This window comes from Ranitomeya variabilis, chromosome 6 (assembly GCF_051348905.1).
Source record: "Ranitomeya variabilis isolate aRanVar5 chromosome 6, aRanVar5.hap1, whole genome shotgun sequence".
Taxonomy (NCBI): domain Eukaryota; kingdom Metazoa; phylum Chordata; class Amphibia; order Anura; family Dendrobatidae; genus Ranitomeya; species Ranitomeya variabilis.
Window position 1 is genome coordinate 317,829,155 of NC_135237.1, and position 18,851 is coordinate 317,848,005.

General features: G+C 48.7%; 1 protein-coding gene across 5 annotated transcripts in view; it reads left to right on the forward strand.

The window, feature by feature from the left end:
* Positions 1-2,203: 2,203 nt before the first annotated feature.
* RELCH (RAB11 binding and LisH domain, coiled-coil and HEAT repeat containing) overlaps positions 2,204-18,851 on the forward strand; it is a 204,264-nt gene continuing 187,616 nt past the window's right edge. For all 5 annotated transcript variants that reach the window (XR_013216939.1, XM_077269738.1, XM_077269736.1 and 2 more), the window contains exon 1: positions 2,204-4,702. Coding sequence is in view for 4 of the 5 variants with exons in the window: in XM_077269738.1 (XP_077125853.1) it covers positions 4,189-4,702 (514 nt within the window). In the remaining variant the exon portion in view is untranslated. The remainder of the gene's footprint in view (positions 4,703-18,851) is intronic.

Sequence of the window (18,851 nt, forward strand, 5' to 3'; positions counted from 1 at the left end):
CCCTTAGAGTTGTTGATGATCGATTACTTGACCGTGGACCCAGCTCATATCGGGTATGAACATTGTCTGGTGATGACTGACCAATTCGCCAAATTCGCTGTGGTGACTCCAACTCGGGATCAGACTGCCGAGTCGACTGCAGAGGCTATCTGCCGAGACTTCATCCGGGTGTATGGTTGCCCGAAGAGGATCCATTCTGACCAAGGTGCTTGTTTCCAAGGTCGAGTGATGGAGGAGCTACATCGGTTGTACCAGATTGAAAAGTCAAGGACGATGCCCTACCATTCTCGGGGAAATGGAGCCTGCAAACGCTTCAAATCGGACGTTAATTCAGATGCTCCGAAAATTGGAGGAAGATCGGAAAGTACAGTGGCCTGAGTACATGGCTGAATTGGTCTGAGTGTACAACAATCGAGTGCACAATACAACAGGATACACTCCACATACCCTGCTGTTCGGTCGAAAGGGATGGGAAATCACAGAGCTGGAGTTGGATCCAGAAGAAGACTACCCACGGACGGGGGTGTCTTCCTGGGTCCAAGAACATTGACATTGACTGCAGACTCTTCACCGGCTGGTGCAGACTAAGTTTCAGGAACTCCAAAACCATGAAACGACGCCTATTCGAGGGACAGCTCTCAAGGCCGGAGATCGAGTGTTGGTCCGAGACATGCGGCCCTGGGGCAAGTCGGAGCATCGATGGGAAAAGACTCTGTACTGGGTGAAACGCCGAGTCGGATCCGATGGTCCAATATATGAAGTTCAACCCGAAGGAGAAGGAGCGCCTACCCAAATAGTCCACCGTAGCATGTTGCGTTCTTGCTTGTCCCAGAGCTCTGAAGGATAGAGAGTGGCAGACACCACCGATACACTCACCCCAACGGTGCTCGATTGTGATGAGGAAGAGCCCCTTGCCTCTTCCTCCGATTTGGATTGTCCGCTTCCCCGCAGTCCAAGGGAAGAGCACAGACCAGAAAACCCAGAGATGGTTAATTCCTCTGACCCCGATATGCTTCCATCCTTTACCACTCAACCTGAACTACGCCATACAGTGCAGACAGCCGGAGTACCTCCCACTCGTTATGAACAAGACCAGTTTATTTGGCAGCGAATTGTTCAGGGAATGGAAGAGTGTGAACGACTGATGAAGGAACTCTCGCCCATGGAATGGCGAACTAATTGAGAGGGGGAGTGTAAGGAGGAAAATCGAGCGGCGGGTATCTGCATCATACTGGGTACGGAACTCCTGAAGCTGCGTCCCAGTTGCCAGGGGAAAGTATAGGGGACCGGAGAGGCCCCATGACTAATCACGTGGAGAGGGAGCGTGGCTAAGCCGGGCGGTGAGGAGAAAGCACGCGAAGTAGCAGGCAGTTTCCCCATCATCAGGGAGAGTGCAGCAGTGTGTAGAGCAGAGCCGAGACGTGCCGTGATCAGGCTTATCTGAGTGCTCCAGCGGGACAGTGACTGAGAAGAGCGCCGGGTGCCCGGATAAACATCGGGCAGCGCTCGTACGGAGAAGTGTGGGCCGGTTACAGGACACTGAGGTGCGGTTCCCTCTGCTGGCTAGCACGCATCAGCTCACTCCTGATACAGGGACACCTGCAGCTTCTTTCACTTTGGCTGCACAGGCTTATGGACTAGGGGCTCTGTGGGTAAAACTGGAGACCGTGCACTGCCGCCAGAAGTCGGACCGTTGACAGAGGACCCCATCTCAGGACTCTACACCAGCTGTTGCTGGTACTACAACCCCCATTGGACTGTATATCAAGGAGGACCAGCGGGAGTCACGAGAAGTGCTGTTTAAACCTCAGACTGTTGCATTAATCCTTGTTCTCCCTTTTATTCTTGTTTACTGTGTACTAACTCCCTGTGAGGAGTTTACTTTCATCTTTATTGTCAAATAATATTGTTATGCCGCATTGCTCTGCGATCTCTGCGTACTGCATCTCAGCACCTGCTTACATCAGGATTACTAAATGCCAGACAAAAGGAGCCATTCCTGAAGCATCTGTGAGGGGAGCCAGGGCCGTAGTCGTGGCCCACAGTGATAGCTGATGGAGCGCACCCTGGCCACCCGACATACATACAATGTCCCCTTTGCAGCGTACCTTCTGTGACGCTTTCTGTCAGGGTCCCCTCTGGTCTGCTGTGGGTTCACTCCTGCTGGTTCCACACAAAGAGAGACAGAGTCCAGTTTCAACTTGTAACAACTTTACTTGAATTCTTTTGCAGTATGTCCAGGTCAGTTACAGCAATTTCACAGGGAACATCACAGTACACATCCTTGTCTATTCCTGTGCTTTTCTCTACTTCTTCTAGAATGCTCCCTGGTTGTACCATTTCGTCCACTACTGCAGCGTTTCCTCTGTCCAGCTTCACTACCTTTAGGGGTTCCCCTGTCCGTTTCGCATCAGACATTAGGGCATCTGCCCATGTAGTAAGCTGCCACATCTTGGTGCTGCTCTGCATTCCCCTATTGCTGTTTCCTTCAGTTCCCAGGCCCTGGAAGGCTGGGCTCTTAGCTTCATACTTGACGGGCCCACTGTATTGCCCGGGATCTAATGCCCTACTGAACTGTCTGCGCTCCCTGGCCCACTAAACTCCAATCAGGAAATACTCCTGTCTTACCCACAGTTGGCCCCTCCTAGGTTAACTATCTTATGTGTGCTAAGGTGTCCCCATCTAGTGGACTAACCTACGTACTGCAGTTTCCCCACCTGTGCAATAGAAAGCATATACATTTAGCAGCATACAGGAACATGACAATATATACAGAGTAAAACATACATAGCAATTCACGCTTATACACTGCATTAACTTGAAAAAAGGGAGGGGTACAAGTCAGTCTTGGTACACCCCTTACACATCTTCTGCTTGAAATAATAAAGTTGTGTGCACATACCCTAAAATGTTATATCCAAGTTGTAAAGTAATGGCATGTCCTCCTGGTATCATCAACAATCCTATGAGAAGGGGCCATAGCGCTGGGCTAGCACTGCACCCCCCTCAGCAAGGGGCAGTGGAATGCAAGGAATGGCAGGCTGCAAGGGGACTGCAAGGGACGGTGGGCTGCGAGGGACAGGGGACTGCAAGAGACGGCAAGCTGCAAGGGACAGGGGACTGCAAGGGACAGGGGACTGCAAGGGACAGCGGGCCGCAAGGGACAGCAAGCTGCAAGGGACAGGGGACTGCAAGTGACCGTGGGCTGCAAGGGACGGCAAGCTGCAAGGGACCGTGGGCTGCAAGGGACGGCGGGACGCAAGGGACAGCAAGCTGCAAGGGACAGGGGACTGCAAGAGACCGTGGGCTGCAAGGGATGGCAAGCTGTAAGGGACAGGAGACTGCAAGGGATGGCTGGCTGCAAGGGATAGGGGACTGCAAGGGACGGTGGGCTGCGAGGGACAGGGGACTGCAAGAGACGGCAAGCTGCAAGGGACAGGGGACTGAAAGGGACAGGGGACTGAAAGGGACAGGGGACTGAAAGGGACGGCGGGCCGCAAGGGACAGCAAACTGCAAGGGACAGGGGACTGCAAGGGACCGTGGGCTGCAAGGGACGGCAAGCTGCAAGGGACGGCAAGCTGCAAGGGACAGGGGACTGTAAGGGATGGCAAGCTGCAAGGGACAGGGGACTGTAAGGGACGGCAGGCTGCAAGCAATAGTGGGCTGCAGCTGTGTGGCTAGTAAATTCTAGAAATATGTCATTACTTTACAATCCTCTTAATGGAGATTAAGTATGTTAAATTTAAAGTATTGAAAAAAGAAATCACCCAAAGAACACAAATACAAAAAAACAAGCAACCCCTTCCTGTATTCCATAAGAGTCCTATGTGAGGGTGGCAGTGCCCCCTGTGCAGCCCACACTTATCCAGCTCATCTGTCCAGGAGTGCAGCTCGGGCTAAAACATCTGGTGGGATGCACTGATAACATAAGGGGGCTGCATGTGATGCATCTGATTTGTCCAGCACCTTTGGATCTCTAGATCTTGGAGAATTGTCGCACTGATGCTCCGTTATTATAGGCGCGGCCGCATTACAGTTTTTCTCTGCTCGCTGATCTGACGCCAGGCGTGCCCGGGGCACAGCAGGGGGAGTGCCAGGTGTCACTGTGGGCAGCAGCCTCCTCCCCTGTGTGTGGAGTAGGGGAAGGTGGCTCCAGTCCTCCTCCTCCATCCCCGCCTCATTACAAGATGGCGGCCCCTGCAGCAGGTCCAGGCCCGGGCGGCTCCTCAGCCGTTTCTCCCGGGGGCTCCGCCGCTCTTGTGGCTCCGAGTACCAGCAGTAGCAGCGTGAACCCCTTTCTGAGCGACTCAGACGAAGAGGCTGAAGAAGAAGAGGAGGAGGAGGAAGAAGATGATGAGGAGGAGGAAGATGTGTCTCCACTGGACGCCAGACCTGTTCCTTCACTCACTGCCCGGTATATGCTGGACGAGGGAGAACCCGCCTTATTGCAAACCGCCGGGCCCCGACTTACTGTCCTCTCCGGGGAGCCCGGGCGAGTCCCGCTGGACGCGGTGGCGGCGCAGTTGCTGCGGGATCAGCTGCTGCTCACGGCTCTGGAGCTGCACACCGAGCTGCTGGAGACCGGCAGGGAGCTGCCCCGGCTCCGGGACTACTTCTCCAATCCCGGCAATTTCGAGAGACCGACTGCCGGGGCTCCGCCCACAACGGGCATCAGTAATCCCAACACCGGCGGACAGCTGAGTGAGTGACCGGGGGGCGGGGAGTGGGTCGTGTGCCGCTGTCACCGGTCATAAGGCTTCTCCATAGACTCCCATTATACCATGTAGTGCTGTGTGTTTCCTGTCACTGTCCTCGGTGTGTGTGTGTGTGTGTGTGTGTGTGTGTGTGTGTGTGTGTGTGTCTCCTGTCATGGTCCTCCGTGTGTGTGTCTCCTGTCGCGGTCCTCCGTGTGTGTGTGTGTGTGTCCTGTCACGGTCCTCTGTGTGTGTGTCCTGTCACGGTCCTCGGTGTGTGTGTCTCCTGTCACGGTCCTCGGTGTGTGTGTGTGTGTCTCCTGTCATGGTCCTCCGTGTGTGTGTGTCTCCTGTCATGGTCCTCTGTGTGTGTGTGTGTGTGTCCTGTCATGGTCCTCGGTGTGTGTGTGTGTCTCCTGTCATGGTCCTCCGTGTGTGTGTGTGTGTGTCTCCTGTCACGGTCCTCTGTGTGTGTGTGTCCTGTCATGGTCCTCGGTGTGTGTGTGTCTCTCCTGTCATGGTCCTCCGTGTGTGTGTGTGTGTGTGTCTCCTGTCACGGTCCTCCGTGTGTGTGTCTCCTATCACGGTCCTCGGTGTGTGTGTCCTGTCACGGTCCTCGGTGTGTGTGTCTCCTGTCATGGTCCTCTGTGTGTGTGTGTGTGTGTGTGTGTGTGTGTGTGTGTGTGTGTCTCCTGTCACGGTCCTCGGTGTGTGTGTGTGTCCTGTCATGGTCCTCGGTGTGTGTGTGTGTGTGTGTGTCTCCTGTCGCGGTCCTCGGTGTGTGTGTGTGTGTGTGTGTCCTGTCACGGTCCTCGGTGTGTGTGTCTCCTGTCGCGGTCCTCCGTGTGTGTGTGTGTGTGTCCTGTCGCGGTCCTCCGTGTGTGTGTGTGTCCTGTCGCGGTCCTCCGTGTGTGTGTGTGTCCTGTCGCGGTCCTCGGTGTGTGTGTCTCCTGTCATGGTCCTCCGTGTGTGTGTGTCTCCTGTCATGGTCCTCCGTGTGTGTGTGTCTCCTGTCGCGGTCCTCCGTGTGTGTGTCTCCTGTCGCGGTCCTCCGTGTGTGTGTGTGTGTCTCCTGTCGCGGTCCTCCGTGTGTGTGTGTGTGTGTCTCCTGTCGCGGTCCTCCGTGCATGTGTCCTTCCTGTCATGGTCCTCTGTGTGTCCTGTCGCGGTCCTCCGTGTGTGTGTGTCCTACCGTCACGGTCCTCCGTGTGTGTCCTGTCACGGTCCTCTGTGTGTCCTGTCACGGTCCTCTGTGTGTCCTGTCACGGTCCTCTGTGTGTCCTGTCACGGTCCTCTGTGTGTCCTGTCACGGTCCTCTGTGTGTCCTGTCACGGTCCTCGGTGTGTGTGTCTCCTGTCATGGTCTTCCGTGTGTGTGTCTCCTGTCGCGGTCCTCCGTGTGTGTGTGTGTGTGTGTGTCTCCTGTCGCGGTCCTCCGTGCATGTGTCCTTCCTGTCACGGTCCTCTGTGTTTCCTGTCGCGGTCCTCCGTGTGTGTGTCCTACCGTCACGGTCCTCCGTGTGTGTGTGTCCTGTCGCGGTCCTCTGTGTGTCCTGTCGCGGTCCTCGGTGTGTGTGTCTCCTGTCATGGTCCTCCGTGTGTGTGTGTCTCCTGTCGCGGTCCTCCGTGTGTGTGTCTCCTGTCGCGGTCCTCCGTGTGTGTGTCTCCTGTCGCGGTCCTCCGTGTGTGTGTCTCCTGTCGCGGTCCTCCGTGTGTGTGTGTCTCCTGTCGCGGTCCTCCGTGTGTGTGTGTGTGTGTGTCTCCTGTCGCGGTCCTCCGTGCATGTGTCCTTCCTGTCACGGTCCTCTGGGTGTCCTGTCGCGGTCCTCCGTGTGTGTGTGTGTCCTGTCACGGTCCTCTGTGTGTGTGTCCTGTCACGGTCCTCGGTGTGTGTGTCTCCTGTCACGGTCCTCGGTGTGTGTGTCTCCTGTCACGGTCATCGGTGTGTGTGTGTGTGTCCTGTCACGGTCCTCGGTGTGTGTGTGTGTCCTGTCACGGTCCTCGGTGTGTGTGTGTGTCCTGTCACGGTCCTCGGTGTGTGTGTCTCCTGTCACGGTCCTCCGCGTGTGTGTGTGTCCTGTCGCGGTCCTCCGTGTGTGTGTGTGTCCTGTCACGGTCCTCGGTGTGTGTGTCTCCTGTCATGGTCCTCCGTGTGTGTGTGTCTCCTGTCATGGTCCTCCGTGTGTGTGTGTCTCCTGTCGCGGTCCTCCGTGTGTGTGTCTCCTGTCGCGGTCCTCCGTGTGTGTGTCTCCTGTCGCGGTCCTCCGTGTGTGTGTCTCCTGTCGCGGTCCTCCGTGTGTGTGTGTCTCCTGTCGCGGTCCTCCGTGTGTGTGTGTCTCCTGTCGCGGTCCTCCGTGTGTGTGTGTCTCCTGTCGCGGTCCTCCGTGTGTGTGTGTCTCCTGTCGCGGTCCTCCGTGTGTGTGTGTCTCCTGTCGCGGTCCTCCGTGTGTGTGTGTCTCCTGTCGCGGTCCTCCGTGTGTGTGTGTGTGTCTCCTGTCGCGGTCCTCCGTGTGTGTGTGTGTGTCTCCTGTCGCGGTCCTCCGTGCATGTGTCCTTCCTGTCATGGTCCTCTGTGTGTCCTGTCGCGGTCCTCCGTGTGTGTGTGTCCTACCGTCACGGTCCTCCGTGTGTGTGTGTCCTGTCACGGTCCTCTGTGTGTCCTGTCACGGTCCTCGGTGTGTGTGTCTCCTGTCATGGTCTTCCGTGTGTGTGTCTCCTGTCGCGGTCCTCCGTGTGTGTGTGTGTGTGTGTCTCCTGTCGCGGTCCTCCGTGCATGTGTCCTTCCTGTCACGGTCCTCTGTGTTTCCTGTCGCGGTCCTCCGTGTGTGTGTCCTACCGTCACGGTCCTCCGTGTGTGTGTGTCCTGTCGCGGTCCTCTGTGTGTCCTGTCGCGGTCCTCGGTGTGTGTGTCTCCTGTCATGGTCCTCCGTGTGTGTGTGTCTCCTGTCGCGGTCCTCCGTGTGTGTGTCTCCTGTCGCGGTCCTCCGTGTGTGTGTGTCTCCTGTCGCGGTCCTCCGTGTGTGTGTGTGTGTGTGTGTGTGTCTCCTGTCGCGGTCCTCCGTGCATGTGTCCTTCCTGTCACGGTCCTCTGGGTGTCCTGTCGCGGTCCTCCGTGTGTGTGTGTGTCCTACCGTCACGGTCCTCCGTGTGTGTGTGTCCTACCGTCACGGTCCTCCGTGTGTGTGTGTCCTGTCGCGGTCCTCTGTGTGTCCTGTCGCGGTCCTCTGTGTGTCCTGTCGCGGTCCTCTGTGTGTCCTGTCGCGGTCCTCCGTGTCCTGTTATTACATTCCCGTTACTTCCAGCTCTGGGGCTTCATTCGCACATCCGTGTGACTCGCTCTAGCGCTGTACATTTTTCCCTCGGACAGCACAGACCCAGAGAGTTTCATTGATCATACACATCTCATGGATCGGGGTCTCCAGTCCGGGAGTCTCAGACCATGGCCTATTTTCTGCCTTCTGTGTGAATACATATAAAACGGATGGCACTCTGAAGACTTTCCTTGTACTTCAGGTTTCCGTCAGTGTTTCATCCGTTTTTAATTGATCCGTTAAATGTAAATGGATAAAAAAAAGTTAAGACCATATACCTTCTCCAGAGAGAAAAAACAAGCAACTGGGATGACACCTGAGGGGGAAAAAATGGTCAGTTTCTCTTGGATGGTAGCACTCCCATGGATGTGTGAATTTACAGTAAGGCGTCATTCAGTCGTACTTGATTTTAATGGCACTTAGGAAAATCCTGTTGCTCACCAGTGTTTTCAATCTGATATTTGTCAGTGACTTCTCACATATTAAAAAAAATAATATCCAAATCCTATCTGTCCCTTACAATGTTAATCACAGACAGTACAAAGACTGCACTCTGATGCCATCCATGTGCGGAGTTTCACGAACCGATGTACCTGTATTGGTAAATGTGAATCATGACACTGATCAGAGACTAAAATATAGAAAAAAAAATCACAGCACTTCCTGGAACTGGTGCTCAAGTAGAGTCGAATACTGGCTGTATATGATATAGAAACTTGGCACTCAAAATAGGGCTAAACAGTATAACATCTTTAATTGTATGGCAGTCAAAAGAGAGTAATGCAACATAGACGTTTCAATCTCACAACCTTCATCAGTATACTCTAAAAAGATCAAAATGTGACAATTGTCAGCAATAGAATACATCTAGGAAAAATCAAAACAAAATAAAAATGTCACATAATGAAACAAATCATCAATATTAGGCCAGTTTCACATGTCCTGATATTTTCAGTACTGGAAAAAACAGTACACTAGATATGTGTCCGTGTGTTTAATTACTTGTGGCACACTTTTGGCAACCGTGTGCCGCATCAGTACCACATGTACCGGGGCCTGCTAAGCAGCGGTACAGTTAGCGCTGTTCCCCGGCCCCGGGTGCTGAAGGCGGCACTCATCATTCTCCCCTGCTTTGCCAGCGATCTGTGCTAGCACGGGAGAATGTTATTTTCAACTGATAACAGTGAGAGCAGGCAGCAGCTGATGGGAGAATTAATCAGCTGCCGCCTGCGCTATGAATAAATCCGGCGTGGGTTCCCCTGTATTTTTTATAACCAGCCAGGCAAAACTGACTTCTAAGGGCTGCAACTCTCAGCTGTCAGCTTCAACAAGGCTGGTTATCAAGAATAGAGGGGTCCCCACGCTGTTTTTTTTTTTTCAATTATTTAAGTTATGTAAAAAAAAACGCTGTGGGGTCTCTGCATTTTTTTTTAGCAACCAGTCTGGCTAAAGCAGACAGCTGAGCACCGGTGTTCTCAGGCTGGTAAGGGGCCATGGATATTGACCCCCTCAAGATTAAAAATAGCAGAACGCAGGTGCCCAGAAAAGGCGCATCTATTAGATGCGCCAATTCTGGCGCTTTACCCGTCTCTTCCCACTTGCCTTGTGGTGGCAAGTGGGGTAATACTTGTGGGGTTGTCACCTTTGTATTGTCCGGAGACATCAAGCCCACAGGTTAGCAATGGAGAGGGGTCTATAAGACACCTATCTATTATTAACCCCTTCACCCCGAAGCCTGTTTTCACCTAAGTGACAGGGCCAATTTTTACAATTCTGACCACTGTCACTTTATGAGGTCATAACTCTGAAACTCTTCAACGGATCCTGGTGATTCTGACATTGTTTTCTCGTGACATATTGTACTTCATGATAGTGGGAAAACTTCTTCGATATGACTTGCATTTATTTGTGAAAAAAACAAATTTGTCGAAAATTATGAAAATTTAGCAATTTTAAAATTTTTCGTTTTTATGCCCTTAAATTAGAGAGTTATATCACATAATATAGTTAATAAACAACATTTCCCACATGTCTGCTTTACATCAGCACAATTTTGGAAACATAATTTTTTTTTGTTAGGGAGTTATAAGGGTTAAAAGTTGAACAGCGATTTCTCATTTTTGCAACAAAATTTGCAAAACCATTTTTTTTACGGACCACCTCACACTTGAAGTGACTTTGAGGGGTCTATATGACAGAAAATACCCAAAAGTGACACCATTCTAAAAACTGCACCCCTCAAGGTACTCAAAACCACATTCAAAAATTTTATTAACCGTTCAGGTGCTTCACAGGAATTTTTGGAATGTTTAAAAAAAATTGAACATTTCACTTTTTTTCACAAAATTTTTACTTCAGATCCAATTTGTTTTATCTTAAGGGTAACAGGAGAAATTGGACCACAAAAGTCGTTGAACAATTTGTCCTGAGTACGCCGATACCCCACATGTTGGGGTACACCAATGTTTGGGCACATGGCAGACCTCGGAAGGGAAGGAGCGCCATTTGACTTGTCAATGCAAGATTTGCTGGAATTGAGATCGGAACCCATGTCGTGATTGGAGAGCCCCTGACGTGACTAAACAGTGGAAACCCCCACAAGTGACACCATTTTGGAAAGTAGACCCCCTAAGGAACTTATCCAGATGTGTGGTGAGCACTTTGAACCTCCAAGTGCTTCACAGAAGTCTACAATGTAGAGCCGTAAAAAAAATTTCATATTAATTTTCACAAAAAATGATCTTTTCGCCCCAAATTTTTTATTTTCCCAAGGGTAACAGGATAAATTGGACCCCAAAATTTGTTTTGCAATTTGTCCTGAGTACGCTGATACTTCATATATGGGGATAAACCACTGTTTGAGCGCATGGCAGAGCTCGGAAGGGAAGGAGCGCCGTTTGACTTTTCAATGCAAAATTGGCTGGAATTGAGATCGGAACCCATGTCGCGTTTGGAGAGCCTCTGATGTGCCTAAACAGTAGAAACCCCCCACAAGTGACCCCATTTTGGAAAGAAGAACCCCTAAGGAACTTATCTAGATGTGTGGTGAGCACTTTTAACCCCCAATTGTTTCACTAAAGTTTAGAATGTAGCGCCGTGAAAATTAAAAAATCATTTTTTCTTTCCACAAAATGATGTTTTAGCCCGCAATTTTTTTTTCCCAAGGGTAACAGGAGAAATTGGACCACAAAAGTTATTGTCCAATTTGTCCTGAGTACGCTGATACCCCATACATGGGGGGAAACCACTGTTTGGGCGCACGGCAGTGATTGGAAGGGAAGGAGCGCCGTTTGAAATGCAGACTTAGATGGATTGGTCTGCAGGCGTCATGTTGCATTTGCAGAGTCCCTGATGTACCTAAACAGTAGAAACCCCCCACAAGTGACCCCATATTGGAAACTAGACCCCCCAAGGAACTTATCTAGATGTGTTGTGAGAACTTTAAACCAACAAGTGTTTCACTACAGTTTATAACGCAGAGCCGTGAAAATAAAAAATATTTTTTTTTCCACGAAAATGATATTTTAGCCCCCACATTTTTTTTTCCCAAGGGTAACAGGAGAAATTGGACCACAAAAGTTGTTGTCCAATTTGTGCTGAGTACGCTGATACCCCGTATATGGGGGGGAACCACTGTTAGGCGCACGGCAGAGCTCGGAAGGGAAGGAGCACTGTTTTACTTGTTCAAAGCAGAATTGGCTGGAATTGAGATCGGACGCCATGTCGCGTTTGGAGAGCCCCTGATGTGCCTAAAGAGTGGAAACCCCCCAATTCTAACTGAAACCCTAACCCCAACCCTAACCCTAGCCCTAACCCTAACCCTAATGGGAAAATGGAAATAAATACATTTTTTAAAATTTTATTATTTTTCCCTAACTAAGGGGGTGATGAAGGGGGTTTGATTTACTTTTATAGCATTTTTTTTGGCGGATTTTTATGATTGGCAGCCGTCACACACTAAAAGATGCTTTTTATTGGAAAAAATAGTTTTTGCATCACCACTTTTTGAGAGCTATAATTTATCCATATTTTTGCCCACAGAGTCATGTGAGATCTTGTTTTTTGCGGGACGAGTTGACGTTTTTATTGGTAACATTTTCGGGCACATGACATTTTTTGATCGCTTTTTACTCCGATTTTTGGGAGGCGGAATGAACAAAAACCAGCAATTCCTGAAATTCTTTGGGGGGGGGGGGGCGCGTTTATAGCGTTCCACGTGTGTTAAAATTGATAAAGCAGCTTTATTCTTCAGGTCAGTACGATTACAGCGATACCTCATTTATATAATTTTTTTATGTTTTGGCGCTTTTACACAATAAAAACTATTTTATATAAAAAAAATAATTGTTTTTGCATCACTTTATTCTGAGAGCTATAACTTTTTTATTTTTCTGCTGATTATGCTGTATGGCGGCTTTTTGCGGGACAAGATGACGTTTTCAGCGGTACCATGGTTATTTATATGCGTCTTTTTGATCGCGTGTTATTCCACTTTTTGTTCGCCTATATGATAATAAAGCGTTGCTTTTTGCCTTGTTTTTTTTTCTTTTTTTGCGGTGTTCACTGAAGGGGTTAACTAGTGGGATAGTTTTATAGAGCGGGTCGTTACGGACGCGGCGATACCAAATATGTGTACTTTTATTGTTTTTTTTAATTTACATAAATAAATGGATTTACTGGGAAATGTTTTTTTTTTTTTTTCCTTTATTTGGGGATTTCTTTTTTTTTTTTATTTTTTTTATACATTCTATTTTTTTTTTTTTTTTTAACTTTCTACTATTGTCCCAGGGTGGGACATCACTGTATTAGGCTACGTTCACATTAGCGTTAAGCTAATGTGCGTCGGATTTGCGTCGGCGACGCAGCGGTGACGCATGCGTCATGCGCCCCCTATACTTAACATGGGGGACGCATGCGTTTTTTTTTTGTTGCGTTGTGCCACACATGCGTCTTTTTTGCCGCAAGCGTCGGACCAAGAAAACGCAACAAGTTGCATTTTTCTTGCGTCCAATTTTCGGCAAAAACCGACGCATGCGTCGCAAAACGCAGCGTTTTTGGGTGCGTTTTGCCGCGTTTTTGCGTGCGTTGTGCGTTGCGTCGCCGACGCAGCAGCGCACAACGCTAGTGTGAACGTAGCCTTACATCAGATCGTTGATCTGACAGTGTGCATAGCACTCTGTCAGAGCAACGATCTGACAGGCAAGCTTAGGAGGCTTTCCGGCGCCTGCTCTCAGCAGCTCTTGCAGGCGCCGGCAAGCCAGGTCATTTTATGACCCGGAAGGAGTCCCGCGGCCATCTTGGATCCGGGGACTCCTTCCGGAGCAACGCGATCTCATCGCGTTGCTCCGGTGGGAGAGCACAGGGATCCCCCTCTATGCCGCTGTCACTACTGACAGCGGCATCAGAGGGGTTAAATGCCCGCGATCGGCGCTAGCGCCGATCGTGGGCATTGCTGCGGGGTGTCAGCTGTCATATACAGCTGACACCCGCACCCGATCACATCGGCGCTCAGCGTGAGACCGCGGTGATCGGTGCGCCGTACTAGTACTGCGGCTGGCACAAATGCAGTGCCGGCAGCGCAATACTAGTACGGCGCATGGCGCGAAGGGGTTAATCCTATAGTTATGTTGTAAATAAACACAGCCAGAATAAAATCCTTTATTTGAAATAAACAAACCACACTTTACCATTTTTAATTAAAAATAACAAACAGTTACCTAACGCCCATTCCATTGAAGCCCTTGTCTCCTGTAATAAAACAAAAGCAATATCTGTCATGTCGGACGCTGTTCAGACCAGGTCATTCGACAGACAGCGGTAATTCCGCTTTTGACCACTATTTGCTCATTGGCGTCGGCTAGATTTTATCTAGCTGTTCCGGGGTTAATTTACCTGATCCTCGGATTGGAAGCTGGGCCATGCCCATTGCCTTTAAATAGTTTTCCTGATCACTGGGCGTCGCCGATTATAGCTTCTGTCTTGTGCGTTGTTATCTCGGTCTGGAGTGGAGAGCTGGTTGTTGGAGATTCGTTGCTGGTGGTGTATTTTCCTTAGTCTTATTTACTCCTACCTATATTTGTATTTATTTTGCCCTGCACATTTATAGTGTATTCCTGAGTGACTGCGGCGTGGTGTATATTTTCCTTTATCCTTGTCTGTGCTAACTGTGGGTATTGGTGTATTACCTCTTCACTGGGTGGTGGGCGGAGGTTTCAGCCTAGGGTTGAAACAGGAGACAGGGTGAGGTTCGAGGCCTGGACATGCACACCATCAGTGTAAACTCCAGGTAGAGGGTCAGTCAGGATTTCCCTAGTCTGAGGGAAATTGCAGGGGCCCGGGTTATTAGCTCTCGCTCACCTAGTCTCCCCGTGACAATATCCCTCACCAGTCCGATGTTCTGTCTCATGGCGTAATCAATGTCTGGGGATAAATAGTTTTATCACCGATGAATGAGCTTCAGTATCATTAGTGAGCAGCGGTCACATCATCGAGGTTACCATGGGTCTGTGATGCTGCGTTCCCTGCTGGGCTGAACTGCGGTGACCTCAGCACCGTGAGAAAAAGTCAGTGAGTTCACCGCAGATTTCTCACAGTAATCTGTTATACTCACTGAGCTGTACTGTGGTGAAGTCACTGACTTTTTCTCACGGTGCTGAGGTCACCGGAGTTCAGCCCGACTGGAAATGCAGCCTCACTGACCCATGGTAGCCTCGATGAGGTCACGCTTCTCACTGATGCTGCGCACGCATCAGATCATTCATCAGTGGTTTTCAGCCTAGACGGTCACATCTTGGCACCATCCAGGTTGAAAACTGTTTATCCCCAGACGTGGATTACAGTGTGAGAGAAAACAGCGGATAGGTGAGGGATATTGTTGTTTGTTTTTGTTTTATTACAGAAGACGTTGGCTTCAATGGAATGGGCGTTAGGGAAGTATAAATGTATTTATTTTTATTTAACCCCTTAGTGACAGCCAATTTGGTACTTAATGACCGAGCCAATTTTTACAATTCTGACCAGTGTCACTTTATGAGGTTATAACTCTGGAACGCTTTATCGGATCCCGCTGATTCTGAGATTGTTTTTTCGTGACATGTTGTACTTCAAGTTAGTGGTAACATTTCTTCGATATTACTTGCGATTATTTATGAAAAAAATGGAAATATGGCGAAAATTTTTAAAATTTTGCAATTTTCAAACTTTGTATTTTTATGCCCTTAAATCAGAGAGATATGTCACAAAAAATAGTTAATAAATAACATTTCTCACATGTCTACTTTACATCAGCACAATTTTGGAAACAATTTTTTTTTTTGTTAGGGAGTTATAAGGGTTAAAAGTTGACCAGCAATTTCTCATTTTTACAACACCATGTTTTTTTTAGGGACCACATCACCTTTGAAGTGATTTTGAGGGGTCTATATGATAGAAAATAACCAAGTGTGACACCATTCTAAAAACTGCACCCCTCAAGCTGCTCAAAACCACATTCAAGAAGTTTATTAACCCTTTACGTACTTCACAGGAACTAAAACAATGTGGAAGAAAAAAATTAACATTTTACTTTTTTTTGCAAACATTTTACTTCAGAACCATTTTTTTTAATTTTCACAAGTGTAAAAACAGAAATTTAACCACAAATTTTGTTGTGCAATTTTTCCTGAGTACGCCGATACCCCATATGTGGAGGTAAACCACTGTTTGGGTGCACCGCAGAGCTTGGAAGTGAAGGAGCACCGTTTGACTGTTTCAATGCAGAATTGGCTGGAATTGAGATCGGACGCCATGTCGCGTTTGGAGAGCCCCTAATGTGCCTAAACAGTGGAAACCCCCCACAAGTGACACCATTTTGGAAACTAGACCCCCCAAGGAACTTATCTAGATGTGTGGTGAGCACTTTGAACCCCCAAGTGCTTCACAGAAGTTTATAACGTAGAGCCGTGAAAATAAAAAATCGCATTTGTTTTCACAAAAATGATTTTTTCGCCCACAAATTCTTATTTTCACAAGGGTAACAGGAGAAATTAGACCACAAAAGTTGTTGTGCAATTTCTCCTGAGTACGTCGATACCCCATATGTGGAGGTAAACCACTGTTTGGGCGCACCGCAGAGCTTGGAAGTGAAGGAGCACCGTTTGACTTTTTCAATGCAGAATTGGCTGGAATTGAGATCGGATGCCATGTCGCGTTTGGAGAGTCCCTGATGTGCCTAAACAGTGGAAACCCCCCACAAGTGATACCATTTTGGAAACTAGACCCCCCAAGGAACTTATCTAGATGTGTGGTGAGCACTTTGAACCCCCAAGTGCTTCACAGAAGTTTATAACGTAGAGCCGTGAAAATAAAAAATCTCATTTTTTCTACAAAAATGATCTTTTTGCCCCCAAATTTTTATTTTCACAGGGGTAACAGGAGAAATTAGACCACAAAAGTTGTTGTGCAATTTCTCCTGAGTACGTCGATACCCCATATGTGGAGGTAAACCACTGTTTGGGCGCACCGCAGAGCTTGGAAGTGAAGGAGCACCGTTTGACTTTTTCAATGCAGAATTGGCTGGAATTGAGATCGGATGCCATGTCGCGTTTGGAGAGTCCCTGATGTGCCTAAACAGTGGAAACCCCCCACAAGTGATACCATTTTGGAAACTAGACCCCCCAAGGAACTTATCTAGATGTGTGGTGAGCACTTTGAACCCCCAAGTGCTTCACAGAAGTTTATAACGTAGAGCCGTGAAAATAAAAAATCTCATTTTTTCTACAAAAATGATCTTTTTGCCCCCAAATTTTTATTTTCACAAGGGTAACAGGAGAAATTAGACCACAAAAGTTGTTGTGCAATTTCTCCTGAGTACGTCGATACCCCATATATGGGGGTAAACCACTGTTTGGGCGCACCGCAGAGCTTGGAAGAGAAGGAGTGTCGTTTTACTTTTTCAATGTAGAATTGGCTGGAATTGAGATCGGACGCCATGTCACGTTTGGAGAGCCGCTGATGTGCCTAAACAGTAGAGACCCCCCACATATGACACCATTTTGGAAACTAGACCCCTTAAGGAACTTATCTAGATGTGTGGTGAGCACTTTAAACCCCCAGGTGCTTCACAGAAGTTTATAACGTAGAGCCGTGAAAATAAAAAAATCGCATTTTTTCTACAAAAATGATCTTTTTGCCTCCAAATTTTTATTTTACCAAGGGTAACAGGAGAAAATGGACCCCAGAAGCTGTTGTACAATTTGTCTTGAGTACGCCGACACCCCATATGTGGGGGTAAACCACTGTTTGGGCGCATGGCTGAGCTCGGAAGCAAAGGAGCGCCATTTGACTTTTCAATGCAAAATTGACTGGAATTGAGATCGGACGCCATGTCGCGTTTGGAGAGCCCCTGATGTGCCTAAACAGCAGAAACCCCCCAAAAGTGACCCCATTTTGGAAACTAGACCCCCCATGGAACTTATCTAGATGTGTAGTGAGAACTTTGAATGCCCAAGTGCATCACAGAAGTTTATAATGCAGAGTCGTGAAAATAAAAAATATATATTTTTTAACAATAAAGATTTTTTAGCCCCCAAGTTTTTATTTTCACAAGGGTAACAAGAGAAATTGGACCCCAAAAGTTGTTGTCCAATTTGTCCTGAGTATGCTGGTACCCCATATGTGGGGGTAAACCACTGTTTGGGCGCACGGCAGAGCTCGGAAGGGAAGGAGCGCCATTTTGGAATGCAGACTTTGATAGAATTGTCTGCGGGCGTTATGTTGCGTTTGCAGACCCCTAATGTACCTAAACAGTAGAAACCCCCACAAGTGACCAAATTTTGGAAACTAGACCCCCTAAGGAACTTATCTAGATATGTGGTGAGAACTTTGAAAGCTCAAGTGCTTCACAGAAATTTATAATGCAGAGTAGTGAAAATAAAAAAATATATTTTTTTCCAACAAAAAAGATTTTTAGCCCCCAAGTTTTTATTTTCACAAGGGTAACAGGAGAAATTGGACCCCAAAAGTTGTTGTCCAATTTATCCCGAGTACGCTGATGCCCCATATGTGGGGGTAAACCACTGTTTGGGCGCACGGCAGAGCTCAGAAGGGAGGGAGTACCATTTGACTTTTTTAGCGCAAAATTGGCTGTCGTGTTTGGAGACCCCCTGATGTACCTAAACAGTGGAAACCCCCCAATTCTAACTCCAACCCTAACCCCAACACAGCCCTAACCCTAATCTCAACCCGATCCATAATCCTAATCACAACCCTAACGATAATCACAACCCTAACCCCAAAACAGCCCTAATCTCAACCCTAACCATAACCCTAATCAAAACCCTAAATCCAACACACCCCTAACCCTAATCCCAACCCTAATCCCAACCCTAATCCCAAACGTAACACTAATCCCAACCCTAATCCAAACCCTAACCCTAATCCCAACTCTAACCCTAACTTTAGCCCCAACCCTAACTTTAGCCCCAACCCTAACCATAACTTTAGCCCCCGTCGTCACAAAAAAAGTTCAATGTAACCTTTTTTTTGTACGTCGCGTCCGCCATTTCCGCGGATGCGTGGCCGTAACTCTGCCCCCTCCTCCCCAGGACATAGACTGGGCAGCGGATGCGTTGAAAAACTGCATCCGCTGCCCACGTTGTGCACAATTTTCACAACGTGCGTCGGTACATCGGGCCGACGCATTGCGACCGCCCCGTACCGACGCAAGTGTGAAAGAAGCCTTAGGCTACTTTCAGACATAGCGCATTTTTGAGCGCTATTTTGCGGGCGCTTTTCAAAAATGCATGAGAAATTCACTTTGCCGTTCAGACACACCGCAAAAAAACGCGGCGCTTTTGTCTGCAAACAC